This window comes from Furipterus horrens, unplaced genomic scaffold (assembly GCF_987537825.1).
Source record: "Furipterus horrens unplaced genomic scaffold, mFurHor1.1.pri manual_scaffold_3, whole genome shotgun sequence".
Taxonomy (NCBI): Eukaryota; Metazoa; Chordata; class Mammalia; order Chiroptera; family Furipteridae; genus Furipterus; species Furipterus horrens.
Genome location: NW_028327173.1, coordinates 21,227,421 through 21,240,477, shown reverse-complemented (window position 1 = coordinate 21,240,477; position 13,057 = coordinate 21,227,421). Strand labels below are relative to the sequence as shown.

The 13,057-nt window shown below is 51.0% G+C and overlaps 1 protein-coding gene across 2 annotated transcripts in view; it reads left to right on the top strand.

Annotated features, from left to right (window-relative positions):
* The window catches only part of TRIM62 (tripartite motif containing 62), a 28,658-nt gene that overhangs the window by 11,426 nt on the left and 4,175 nt on the right, over positions 1 to 13,057 (top strand). For both annotated transcript variants that reach the window (XM_090271534.1, XM_090271535.1), the window contains exons 3-5: positions 516 to 611; positions 4,923 to 5,179; positions 5,952 to 6,067. In XM_090271534.1, the coding sequence (XP_090127660.1) occupies positions 516 to 611; positions 4,923 to 5,179; positions 5,952 to 6,067 (469 nt within the window). The remainder of the gene's footprint in view (positions 1 to 515; positions 612 to 4,922; positions 5,180 to 5,951; positions 6,068 to 13,057) is intronic.

Genomic DNA, 13,057 nt, shown 5'->3' with positions numbered 1-13,057 from the left:
AGACTCTAAAGAACAGCCTGGGTGGCTGGGTCATTTGTGGACCCATGAGGACCACCAATGGGGAGGGTTGCAGCACTTGGCCCACCTCCTCAAACATGTGTCTCTGCCAGACTGTGGCCCAAGCTGGACAGGCCCAAAGCCATTCGGGAGGGCCTGAGGAGCAGTTAGTTATTCTGCATCTTAGGTGAATGAGATCCATCAGCTCCAATGACTCAGATGGGCAGGAATCCATTAGGAATGACTTTCAGCTATTAGTAATCCATACCTGACTAAAAGGAGCTGAAATTAGATGGTGGTGTATTTCTCCTCCATATAAAAAATAAATCTATAGGAAAGGACCTCGGGCAGTGGAGAACTGGAGCCAGTTTTCACCGGTTCCTGAGAGCTGGCTGTGCAAACCTCTTCGCAGCTCTGAGTTCTGTAACCTCCCATTGATAGCATGAAACCGGCTTTGGTGGGAGTGTTTACATCGCAGAAACTGGCAAACCCTGTAAATTGGGGTTTTTTCCCCCCAGAGGGAGCTGAAGGAGCAGCTTCAGGCCCTTCAGGACAGCGAGCGGGAGCACACGGAGGCGCTGCAGCTGCTCAAGCGACAGCTGGCCGAGACCAAGGTGAGCCTGGCGTGGACACAGGTAGAGCCGGCTGGAGGGGTGGGGCTTCGTGGGGGCAGAGCCAGCAGAGGCTCGGGCCTGCTGTGGGCACGGGGCTTTAAGGAGCCGAACTCCACCTGGAAGGGCCAGGGTTGTAGGGGAGAAACCGAGGTTGAGGTTTAAGCAAAGATCAGTAGGGTGGGACTCACTCCAGGGTGACCGAGGACAAGGATTTGGTTTAGTGCCTGGGTGGATCTTTTTCTCTTTTCCTGCTTTGGGTGGAAGTTGAGGTAGGACCCGGGACCCTGTGGGCAGCGGGGAACCCTGGCTCCCTGCAGGGGTCTTTTTTCCTCTTGCGTTATTAAACATGTCTTCCCTTGAAGCTCAGGCCATGGGATTGTGGACTCTGAAAAACAGGGTCAAACTCTACAATGGTTTAAAAAGAAAAGCCTTTTTTCTTGACCTAAGAGGAGAGCTTGAATTCTGACGCAGCCACTAACTCACTGTATGACATGGAGTAAACTGCATACTTTTGGGGGCCCCGGAGTTCCTATCTGTACAGCGGGGATTCTGCCAGGCTCCTTGCAGCTCACTTCTGGATCCCTGCACACTTCTAAGGGGCTCCCTCTAAGTTCCCCTCACAGATGGGTCATTAACTGGGCAACACTTGCTTTGATTTCTGCCCTTTCTTTCTGAGACCAAGAACTGGAGACCCAGGCCCAGCTGCTAAGCTCTAGAGTGATTTCATTCTGGCTTCACTTCATTAGCAGGAGTGCCTTTGCCAGCAGCAGCTGGAGCAGAGCATTAGGAATGTTCTGGGCCTGGGGAGGTCACACTGGAGCACTGAGAGGTCATTGGAGATCAGATCTGTGCCCCAGCTTGGCAGCCTGCTGTGGGGTCTCAAACATTTCTTCAGAGAACATTCCAGACGGTCTCTGGGCAGGACTCTCTGCAGGCAACAGATGAGAAACAGTCACAGGACTGGTTATTTGCTTCTCACAGCCTCAGTTTCCCCATCTGCATGGTGATTCTATACATTTCCCATAAAGAGAAGCAAATGGAAGCCTCTGTCTGGATGAGGAGGGAATATTATGGTCTGTTCTCCCCAGCATTCTCTTCTTTTCTCCACCCCCCGCCCCATTGTTTTTCTCCAATGACCTCTTCTTCCTCTGATTTCCTGTCCATCTGTCTACCTCTGGGGGGTCCTGGGGGGCCACCTTCCCCTCCAGCTCCCCCAGCCCTGCTTCCTGTCTGGACTGGGGTGTTTATACAAGAAATGCCTATGGATGCTTTGGAGGTCATATTTCACCTGGTGCCTGACTCAGCTTTCCTGCGGCGCCTGCCCCTCCAGTGGCCCAGCCTGGGGGTCTGTCTGACCTCCCAGACCCAATGTTTTCCTTGGTCGGCTCTGACTGAGTGATGCATTCTTGGCAGGGTGTTTTTCTGAAATGGGCCCAGCTCCTCCAAGCCCCAGTGTGTTCCCAGGGATGTGGTGTACTGGAGTGGGGGCTACTTTCCCAGCCACAGCACCAAAGGGATTGGGGGTGAGGTGGGCATGGCTCTGCCATAGAAAGAACTACAGTAACCAGGACACACCAATGAAGCTAAACCTTTCTCTGCTAGAAGTTGTTTCCCTTTCATTGTCTCGCTGAGCCCCACAATGTCACCTCCATGACAGAAGGACTCCCCAGACCTAGCACAGTGCTTCCCATTACAATAAATATTTGTAGAACAAATGTGTGAGGCAGGCGGGAACACCTTTTGAGGTAGAAACTTTTATGGCCATTTTATCAGCAAGGAAACTGAGACACATTGAGGTTGGTGAGCTGGCCTGAGGCCCCAGAGCCAGTAAGTGTCCAGCTGGGATCTTATTTTCCATTTCTGTCAGAACCTAGTGTGTATTCCGGCCTCATGCTGGGATGTCCTCAGCAAGATCTCTGGCTTTGTGGTCAGCAAGCCAGGTCAGTCAGGAAACATGCTTGGGTCTCCTGCGGTGGCTGTCATGCAGATGTTCTTACTCCTGAACTGTCTCTCCCACCCTTTCTTGCCCTGGGGAACACTGGGCTCCCACCCTAGAAATTAGATGGCGTTTGCACCTACCTTTGCAGAGTAATCTTGGGCAAGACCCTGCCCTCCTTCACTTCTCAGGAAGGTCCTGACTGCCACCTGGTGCCTTGTGTCAGGTCCTGGGATGGACAAGGTGGGGGAGACTTGGAGGCAGAGCTGAGGAAGGCATCATTACCATGGGTTAAGGGGGCTGATCTCCTAGCTGGGAGCCACATGGACTGTGGAACAGTGTATTAAGTATTTATAAAATGCTCTGGGAGCATTTAAGTTAACTGCTTAAAAAAGTAAGGAAGGTGTCACAGAGGAGATAGCTTTTGAATAAATGATTTGTTGGGGTGTCCATTCTAAGCAGGTAGAATTGAAATGCCATGGCACTAGAGAGGTAAGCTAGGATTAATTGAGGACTTTGAATGCCAGGCCCAGGAATTTAGAATTTTATTAGTCATCGAGGAGCCAAGAAAGTTCCTAAACGCAGAATTGGCTGTGACCCAGTTTACGCATTGGAAGGATCACTGGCTGTGAGGTTATTGGCCAAGACACAGAGTTGACTTTGGACTTAGTGAGTTGGAAACCCTGTGGGATCCCAGGGTTGTGTGGAAGAGGCAGGTAGAAAGATGAATGTGGTACTCAGGAGATATGGAAGGTCAATGATAAGGGCTGGGGAGCCATCCTCAGAGCAGGGAGATGAGGGAGGACATGTGGGACGAAATTGGGAGAAGCTGGCCTGGACATGCCCTAGGAAACATGCGTGGCAGAGAGGGAACAGCCACAGAGGTGGGAGGCAAACCAGAACTTTCAATTAGTAGAGGAGGGCCAGTAGCCCAAACACTGTTACTGAGTGGTTGAGGAGGAAGTAGAAGGGGTGGCCGTGGGATGTGGGGACCTTTGGAGGATGGCGGCAGATGGTGCAGGAAGGGCAGGCCCCATCTTTTCTGTCCGTGACCTGCCACTGCGGAAGCCTCGACCCTCCCTGGATGAGGGGTTCAGAATAGCCACAGGCAGCGTGGCTGCTCTTCCCCAGCCTCCCCTCCACCCCTTTGTCTGCCTGGCGCTCTGGGTGGGCATGCGCGGGGAGGCTGGCCCACTGCCAGCAGTTCTTCCTGCAGGCGGGCAGCCCAGACTCGGAGGGAACTGGCCCTAATTGAGCCTTTGTCAAGCCTCCCACAGAGCCCTGGGCACTGCACACTGCAGGATTCCTGACTCTGTGAACTCCCAGCCAGAATCCCACAAAGTGAAATTGCAGAGGCAGGCCCCACACACTGCTGCAGCCGGGCCGCGCGTCTGTGCCCTGTGTGTGTCATCCTGACTCGTGCTGTTCCCTCTCCCTGTTTCCCTCACCCGCAATTGACATCCCGCTCATCCTTCAGGCTGCAGCTCAGAAGCCAGCTCTCAATGAAGACTTCTAGGATGTGTTAGAACTGGTGCCTTTTTAATAACCAGGCTCTTTCTCTGTACCTCAAACAATGCCATGCATTTTGTGACCACTCCCTCATTTAATCCTCACCATAACCCTGCAATGCAGTGTGTTACCCTTTTCACAGATAAGAAAACCAAGGTTCACAGATATTAGGCAACTGAAGGTGCCATATTAAAAACCCAGAACTAGGATTCTTACCGAGACTGCTGAGCACAAAAGTCTGTGCCCTTCCCCACTCTCCCTTGGCCAGGGGGTCTCAGGGGTAGTGGGACAAACAGGGTGAGTGACCACCAAGGTTTGACCAGCATATTGCAATTTATAAACCTTCTGATATCTGTCATCTATTTGTCATCTTTCTTTGAGCCTGTGAGTGATTTTTTAAAAAATTAAAGACTTAACTGTATCCCAGATTGAACTCAGCATCCTCTCCTGCCCTCCCCTCCCCCTGCCCACCTTCCCATCCCTCTGACCCCGAAGCCAGAAATCTGGGCATCATCTTCACACGTTTCTCACCTGCAGCCAGCCAGTCAGTCACCAGGACCAAAGATGTCTTTGACACCCTAAATGTCTTCCAAGCCATGTTCCTTTGCTGATCCTGTCATTCATGCCCCATTGTCTCACCTGGACTGGCTCAGTAGTTTCCTCACAGGGCCTACAGGATCCCTGGCTGTGACACACCACATCAGTCATTTTATACCGCCACTCTTCTGCGTGTGCCATTCCCCACACCAAGCCTGCCCTTTGCCGCCCTTTCCGCTCTACATGCCAAGGCTCTCAGTTTCCTCCTCTCACCCAGGGATCACCACCTCCACTCTCCCTAACATAACCCCTGATGACTGTCCCCACAGTCTTCCACCAAAAGCCTGCGGACTACCATCGGCGAGGCCTTCGAGCGGCTGCACCGGCTACTGCGGGAGCGGCAGAAGGCCATGCTGGAGGAGCTGGAGGCAGACACGGCGCGCACACTGACCGACATCGAGCAGAAGGTCCAGCGCTACAGCCAGCAGCTGCGCAAGGTGCAGGAGGGGGCCCAGATCCTGCAGGAGCGGCTGGCGGAAACTGACCGGCACACCTTCCTGGCCGGGGTGGCCTCACTGTCAGAGAGGCAAGTGCCCACCTGTCAGGGACCTTCCCCAGATGGGTATCCCCCACCCAGCCCATGTGAGGTGCTGGGAAAGGAGGCAGATGGGGAGGTTAGCAGAGAATCCATTCATTCAAATCTTTATCAAATATGTAGGACATCTATCATGTGCCAGAGTCTGTGCTAAAGGCTTTATGTGTGTAATATATATAGTATATCACTGTGTTATAATATGTATGTTTTAGTACTTGTTCATATATCATTTATAACACAGATATTACATAATAGCCTACCCTTGAAAGTAATTACTACTATCATCCCCATTTCACACATGTAGAAACTGAGGCACAGAGAAGCTAGATCAATTGGCTAAGGCTCCTCATGTAGTGTGTTAGGAGAGCCAGGATTCAACCCCAGGTCTCTCTGGTCCCATAGCCACCTTTAATCACAGTAACACTTAATTATTGGTTTGTTGATGATCCATACTGATAACTAACATCATGTATTTGGTGTTGACCATGAGCTAAGTACTGTGTTAAACATTTTTTATATGTTTTGCCATGTAACCCTTACAACCTAGAAGTCAGGTGCTACCATAGTACCCATTTTAAAGATGAGGAAACCGAGGCTGATAGCTAAGAGATAGAAAGTGGTACAAGCAGGCCCTTTAATCTGAGTCTGGCAGACTTCATACCCATGACCTCACCCTATGTTAGCTACTGTGAAGGTGGCTGGCTGTAGGACCGCAGTGTTGGAACAGGAATCCAGCCCCCAATGCAACCTGCTCTCCTTCTAGGCTCAAAGGGAAAATCCATGAGACCAATCTGACATATGAAGACTTTCCAACCTCCAAGTACACAGGGCCGCTGCAGTACACCATCTGGAAGTCCCTGTTTCAGGACATCCACCCAGGTAAGGCCTTGCCTATCTCTCAACAAGAGCACCCAAGAGGAGTCAAGGATTATCATGGGCTGAAGCTAGATGGGGCACATCCCAGCCCAGCCCCCTTCTCTAAACACAGCAAGGGGGCAAGGCAAAGGGATGAAAAAAGTGCCTTGCTGAGCACCTACTGTGTTCGAGAGCCTATGCTGAGCACATATACAATCACTTAGCTCAATGAATCCTCATACAACCCCAGGAGGTAAGTTCTATTAAGATACCCATTCTCCAGATGAAGAGATTGAGGCCCCCAGCAGTTCACTCATTCATTCTGTAAGTACAGTATAAAGCACCTACCTCACACCAGGCACTACTCTAGGTGCTAGAGATACAGCAGTGAGCAAAACAGGCAAAAATCTCTGCCCTTGTGGGTCTTACGTTCTAGGCATGAGAGAGGAAGAACCGAAAGTAAATAAGTAAAATGCATAGTTTACTAGGTAATAATAAAGGATAAGGAAAGGGGCTTGGGGAGGCTGAGGGAGGATAGAGATTTTAGATAGGGAATCCAGTTAGAAGACCACACTGAAAAAAAGGCATGAGAGTAAAGATGTAAAGGAAAAAGAGTGAGCTATGTAGTCATCCAAGGGAAGAGTGTTCTGGCAACAGAAATAGCATGTGCAAAGGCCCTGAGGCAGGAGCAAGCCTGGCATGTTCAGAGAACAGTAAAGAGGCTAGTGTGGCTGGAGTGGCATGCGTGAAAAGGGAAGTTGTTGTGAGGAGGTGAGGGATGGATTAGTCGCCAGACCATGAAGGCCTGTAAGCCAGTGTGGGAACTTTAAATTTTATGCTGAGTGAGATGGGAGCCTTTGGAGGGTTTGGGGCAGTGAAGAGACATGAGCCGGCTGGAGTTTTTAAAGGATTTCTCTGGCTGCAGCGTTGAGAATAGACTGAAGAGGGTAAAGGATGGAGGCTGGGGAAATGGTTAGGAGACCACTACTACAATCCAGATGAGAGATGCTGACATCGTGGAGCTGGCTGGTGACAGTGGAGGTGGTGAGGAGTGATCAGATTTAGGATATACTTTGAAGGGAGAGCCAACAGGATTTGCTAATGGATTGGATTTCATGTGTGAGAGAAGGAAGACAAGGAAGCCAGCAACAATTTTGGCAGAGGCGACTGAAGGATGGAATTGAGATTTGCAGTGTCAGCTAGATGTCTCAGCACTGCCTTGGAGGAGGCAGTTAGAAAGACAAGTCTGCAGTACAGGAGAAAGGTCAGGGCCGGCCTCCTCAGCATGTGGACTGTATTGAATGAGCCTCGATGGGAATCACCTAGGAAGTGAGGCTAGGTGGGAGAGAAAGGGGGCCACTCTAATATTTGGAGCCCTGGGTATTCAGGGACAAGAGGGAGACCCAGCCAAGGAGAAAGGGAAGGAGCTGCCGGAAGTTCCCAGGAGGGAACCCTGGGTTGTCCTGGAGGCCAAGTGGAGAAAGTGGCTCTAGGAGGAGAGTGGCTGGTGGTGGCACAGGCTGCAAGGCCAAGTGTGGGAGAAGCCAGAACTGACTGTTCTCCAGGTCTAGTGACAAGGAGGTCTTTGGTGACTTTAACAAGAGTGATTTTGGTGGAGCAGTAGGAGCAAAAAGACTGATTAGAGGTCGTCCAAGAGAGAATGGGAGAAGAGGAAGTGGAGACAGCATGTGGAGACAACACTCTCAAGGAGTTTTATTTAAGGGAAGGAGAGGGAGTGTGGCAGCAGCTGTTTGTTTAAGACGGAAGAAATAACAGCGTATATGTGGGATGATGGGAAAGACCATGAGAAAAAGGCAGAATTGAGGTGAAGGAGGGAGAGAGTTGCTGGAGTGACAGCCTAGAAGCGGGATCTGCTGGGAGCCCAGAGAAGGCAGAGCAATGCACTGAGCCAGGGGTGGGGGCTGGGGGGGGTGCCTCATGGAGTTCTCTCTGATGGCCTCACCGTTCCTAGTGAGGTAGAAAGCAAGGCCATCATCAGAGCTGGAGATAGGCAAGAGGAGGTACCAGGAGGTTTGCCGAGAGAGGAGAAGGTCTGAACAGTTTTCTGGCAGAGTTAGTAGACCCTCGAGCTCAATGCCTTCCCGAAATCACACAACCTACAGGGGCAGCAGATTCCAAGTTTTTGACAGCAGGGAGCCTTGTGTGTTCCTGAGTCCAGCACAATGTCCTTTAGAGACAAGACACAGATACAGAGAGGAATTCTCCCTAAGAGGCAGGCACTATGATCATCCTCATTTTTTCAGGTGAGCTATTAGGAACTTGTCCATGGTCACAACCTTGTCCAGCAAGACAAGGGCTGTGTCTAAAAGGGACTTACACAGTGCTGTGGAAGCCCAGAACAGGCAATAAAAGGCTCTGGGTGGATGTTGAACATCACTGAACAGATCATGTTTGAACTGAGTGCTAACAAGCTGAGGACTTTGCCCCTCAGGGAAGGATGGGGCCTGGAAATATCTCCAGACAGTCCCTGGTGGGGAGGGCATGGTCATGAGTGATCCCAGGATTTTCACAATTGGGCCTCCTGAGTAGGGATGGAGAGGGGCTGAGGCCAATCACTGAGCATATAAATGCCAGGGATGGGGCTCCCCTGTAGGCGACTGAGGGCCTCATTTGATACACCATTACTGACTTTACAGATGTGAAGGGACACCTCCCAGTGCTCTATGTCCTTGTTCACAAAGGGGGCAGTAGTTGGGGGAAGGATCTGTTTTCCAGCAGACTGGGTGGGACTCTGGGTTGTCCTCCTGGGCCAAGGGTCTCTGTGTGCTCCTGCCCTTGGAGGGACCTCCACAGTGGGACCCAGCAGGGTGAGGGCCACTCATGGCTAAAGCAACATAACACAAGGAGGCAAGAAGCACATCCAAGGGTCCTATTCCCTCCCTAGACGCTGACCCAGAGAAACCCCTCAGGTAGATGGTCTCAGAGCTCTCTTTTTCTCAACTGCCACCTGTTGCATCCCTGTCACAGCTCACAGAGGCAATCCAGGCATCTCAGCCTGACAAGACCCTGTGAACCATATTCTCCTTCCTCCATACTTTTATTCATGCTATTCCCTTTGCCTGGAACCCTCTACACAAATTTCTGTCATAGAAAGCTAACTCCTATCTCCTTTACATCTTAGTTTATAAACACCTCCTCTGGGAAGCCTTCCTGGATTTCCCCATGTGGCCCTAGGCTTTCCTGGTCTCACTGCTTTGTCAATGTCTGTGTGGCTGTCTCCTTCACTAGACTGTGAACTCTGAGGGGTCAGGAGCTGGATCTAATTCATCACTACATATTCCCAGCAGCCAACACAGTAAATGTCTATTGATGAATGAATTTAAAAAATGAGTCCTTGTCTCAGTTCTGCAATTAGAATAGTAACTGGCACAAAATAATAATAAGTATTTGTTGACTGAAGGAACTTGCCACATGTTCTTAGACAAGCTGCTTTCTCCTTTGAGCCTGTTTCATCCTCTGTAAGATAGGGATGCTGGTGTTCCCTTCTTGACTCCCTCACAAGAGAGCAAATGGATGTGGGAACTCACTGCTTGCCCCAGCACTGTCGACATTTGGGGCTGGATAGTTCCTTGTTGTAGGGGGCTGTTCTGTGCATGGGAGGATATTCAGCAGCATCCCTGGTCTCTACACAACTAGATGCTGCACCACCCTCCACCCATTTGTGGCAACCAAATATGTCTCCAGGCTGCCCAAGGTCCCATGCAAGGCCAGTTGCCCCAGTTGAGAATCACTGCCCCAGAGAAAGCTCCCTGTGGGAGAGGGGCTGAAGGAGCAGAGTAATGTGTGCCCTGAACATCCAGCCAAGAACAGGGGCCCCTGGGGAGTTTGGAGAACAGCGATCTGGTTAGCCAGGCCCCTTCTTTTGTCTGTAGGGCCTGTGAAGTCATTCTGGCTCCTCTGCCAGCACCAAGGCCCTTTATGTCCAGATGGGAGGGGCAGGCACCCCCAGGGACCTAACCCATGGATTCTGGCAGCTTCCTGCATGTCCCCATTGCAGCTCAGGCTTCCTGTTGGCTCATCTGAGAGCTCTATTAGCACCTGTCGCTCACCCCTAACCCCTCACCCCCTGCTCTGGAACCTCCACTCTCTACTACCACCCATGCCCTTGTCCCACCCCTCAGCTGACATTGGAAGCCCTCCTCCAACTGCCTGGCCTGATTGTGCCAGCTCTCAGGCATCAGATTCTTCCCTAGCCAGGCCAGGTGGCCATTGTCCCAAGGACACCAGATACTACTCCCTTTTTTCCTACCACCTCCCTCTCCTGGCCTATTCTCAGCTACCCCTGCTTATCTGAATCTAGTCATTTTGGGGTTCCATCAGGTTCACTGCTTGCAACAAGGCAAATCGCTACCCTCTCTGAGCCTGTTTCTTCATCTGTAAAATAGGGATTGGGAAAGGGTGATTTATCTCCCAAGGTAGGTGTGAGAATTAAATAAAATCATTATTTGTGATAATAACCTGGAACTTAGTCAGTACTTGATACCTGCTTGTCATTATTATCGTGAATATCAGATGGTTCCTCAGTCTTGCTGAACAGACTCTCTGGGGCCAGAAAAAAGAAAGAACGTGTGAGAAAAGACCTTAACTTGTGTTCTAGTGCTACTTCCACCCCCAGTGACAACTTGAGCAGGCCTCTGAACTTAGAGAATTCTCCTTGGAGCCTCAGTTTCCTCTTCGGACATATGGATATGCCAATTTGTGCTCTGGGGCTTCTGGGATACTCGCGCCAGCTAGTGGGTGTGAAAATGTTTTTCAATTGCCAGCACTATGCAACTGCTGGAAGGCCTGAGGGACCAGATTTTTAAAGGACTGGCCAGAGGAAAGAGCTGATGGTGTCTCCTGTCCTGTCAGGCCAATGCCTGCTCAAAGCCACTGTCCTTGAAAACAAAGAGGCACCAGCTTCTCACTGCCAAGTGATGTTACCGGACTGTGGGGTTTCTCTGCTGCTTGAACTGCTGTAGTGTCAGAGACATTTCCTGGGACCTCCACAGTCCATGCTCCTGCCCAACTGCCTTTTGACCTCTAGGTCTCAGAGAGGCTCAAATGGACCAAGAACTCACCTGGAGACCAGACGGGCTGCCTGCTTTTTGTTTTTATAAAACAGTGTCTTGGGACTTAGGAAAGCTCTGGCCTGTAAAATAGGAAACCCCAGGGGATTGGATTTGTTTCCCTGGGTCTGTCACCTCTCCTGAGGATAAAGGATGGGTGGAGGGGTTGCCTGACTTCTAGAAGGGAGAAAATGTGTCGGCATGTCCTCTCCTGGGTCTCTTTCTGATCTGAACGCTGTTAACTCCTGCCAACCCTAGCCTCAGGGAGGGTGAGAGAGAGGCCCAAGAGACAGGACCCTCTGTTTACGATGAGGTAGGAGGCCCTAGAGATGGCCCTCAGCCTGCCCTTTGGAGTATAAAAGCCTCCTAAGAGTCAGGCCACACCTCGTGATGTTGGGTCATGCCCCTTGTTATCAGGATCCCTCCCCCCACCTAATGAATGGTGGGCCCTGCTCTCATCCAGCCCCCTGGGCTTCTGTGCCCAGGACCTGGTATTCAGTGCGGGGCTTCCTCCTTCTCGTGGGCTCACCTCTGTCTGCTCAGTCTCAGAACCACTGACAGCCCACTTGGCTGCCTCCTAGAGCGGCCTCCCGGCCTCCCCGCCTCCCCACTTGCAGTGGCCCTGGGAGTGGCCTGTGTTGTTCTACATAGGTTGAAGAGTCTGGAGCTGAGCCCTCCAGCCTGTGTGCTAGTCTCTCCTCTGGTCCTTCTGCTAAGTCACAATTTCTGCCTGTTGCTGGTCTCCTTAAATCATCCTGCGTCTCAGATATAAGCCCAGGTTCCCACAGGGCACTGAGAATTGCTGCTGCCCTCACCTGGGCACTGTGCCGGCTCTGCCCCTCTGCTAGAGACACCTGAGTATGGCCCACATTCCACAGCTAGTACAAGTGGTCCCATCTGTGTCTGATTAGATTCTTCTTTTCTTATCTACCCCCAACCACACACACACTTTCTGCACCCCTCTCCACCTCTTATTTCCTGACCCCACTGTGGGAATTCCCACATACCACGTGGCAGGAGCCTTCTAGCTCTGACAGGCTGCACTGTGAACAGATGACAGGGTGACACATTCATACTCTGATTCAGTGTCTTCCTTCTCGTGGCTCTCTCTCTTCAGTATTCCTGGACAGAGAATTGTGTTTCCATTGACCCCTCTATTCACAGGGCTAACTGTTTCTGTGCAGCCCTCTGAATTCTAAGAACAGGAACAAAAGGTGTAAAATGCAAAATTAAATTTACTCCTGACAGCTCTGACCAGTGTGGCTCAGTTGGTTGGGCATCGTTCCTCGGAGCGAAAGGTCACTGGTTCAATTCCCAGTCAGGGCACATGCCCGGGTTACAGGTTTGGTCGGCTGGTTGGAGAGTGTGTGAGAGGCAGCCCATCGATGTTTCTCTCCCTCTCTTTCTACCTCCCCTCCCCTCTCTCTAAAATTAAATAAAATCTTTTTTTTAAATTTACTCCTGACAGAGCTTGTGGAAGGAGCTTGCTGTGTCAAACAGTCAGCTTTCTGTGGATTTATGGACAGAAACACAGTTCCAGGCTGTCTGTTGCTCCCTGTTGGGGACAGTCACCATCATTAAGGCATTTTATTTCTGTGCATGTACATAGCCAACAGAGGTGACTGAAGTAGGGGTAATGCTTCAGGCAAGTGTAACCATGTCCTACTTCACTGATAAGGAAAGTGCCAGAATGCTGGATGAAGTCCTTCTTTTGCTCCAAAGAAGTGGTGACAGGATTTCTTCTTCCTGCCTTTCTTCCCCTCTGTCTTGCTCTGCCCTGGAAGTGGTCATCCGCGCTAAGGAGGGTCACTTCCAGGTTCCCCCTTCTTCTGACTGGGCATCAGCTACCTTGGGGAGGAAAAAGTAAACAGACAAGAGTTCATGGGACTTTGAGAGCCAGATCTACTAAGCCAGTGCAACCAGTCCAGAGCCAGGTGACCCAGCC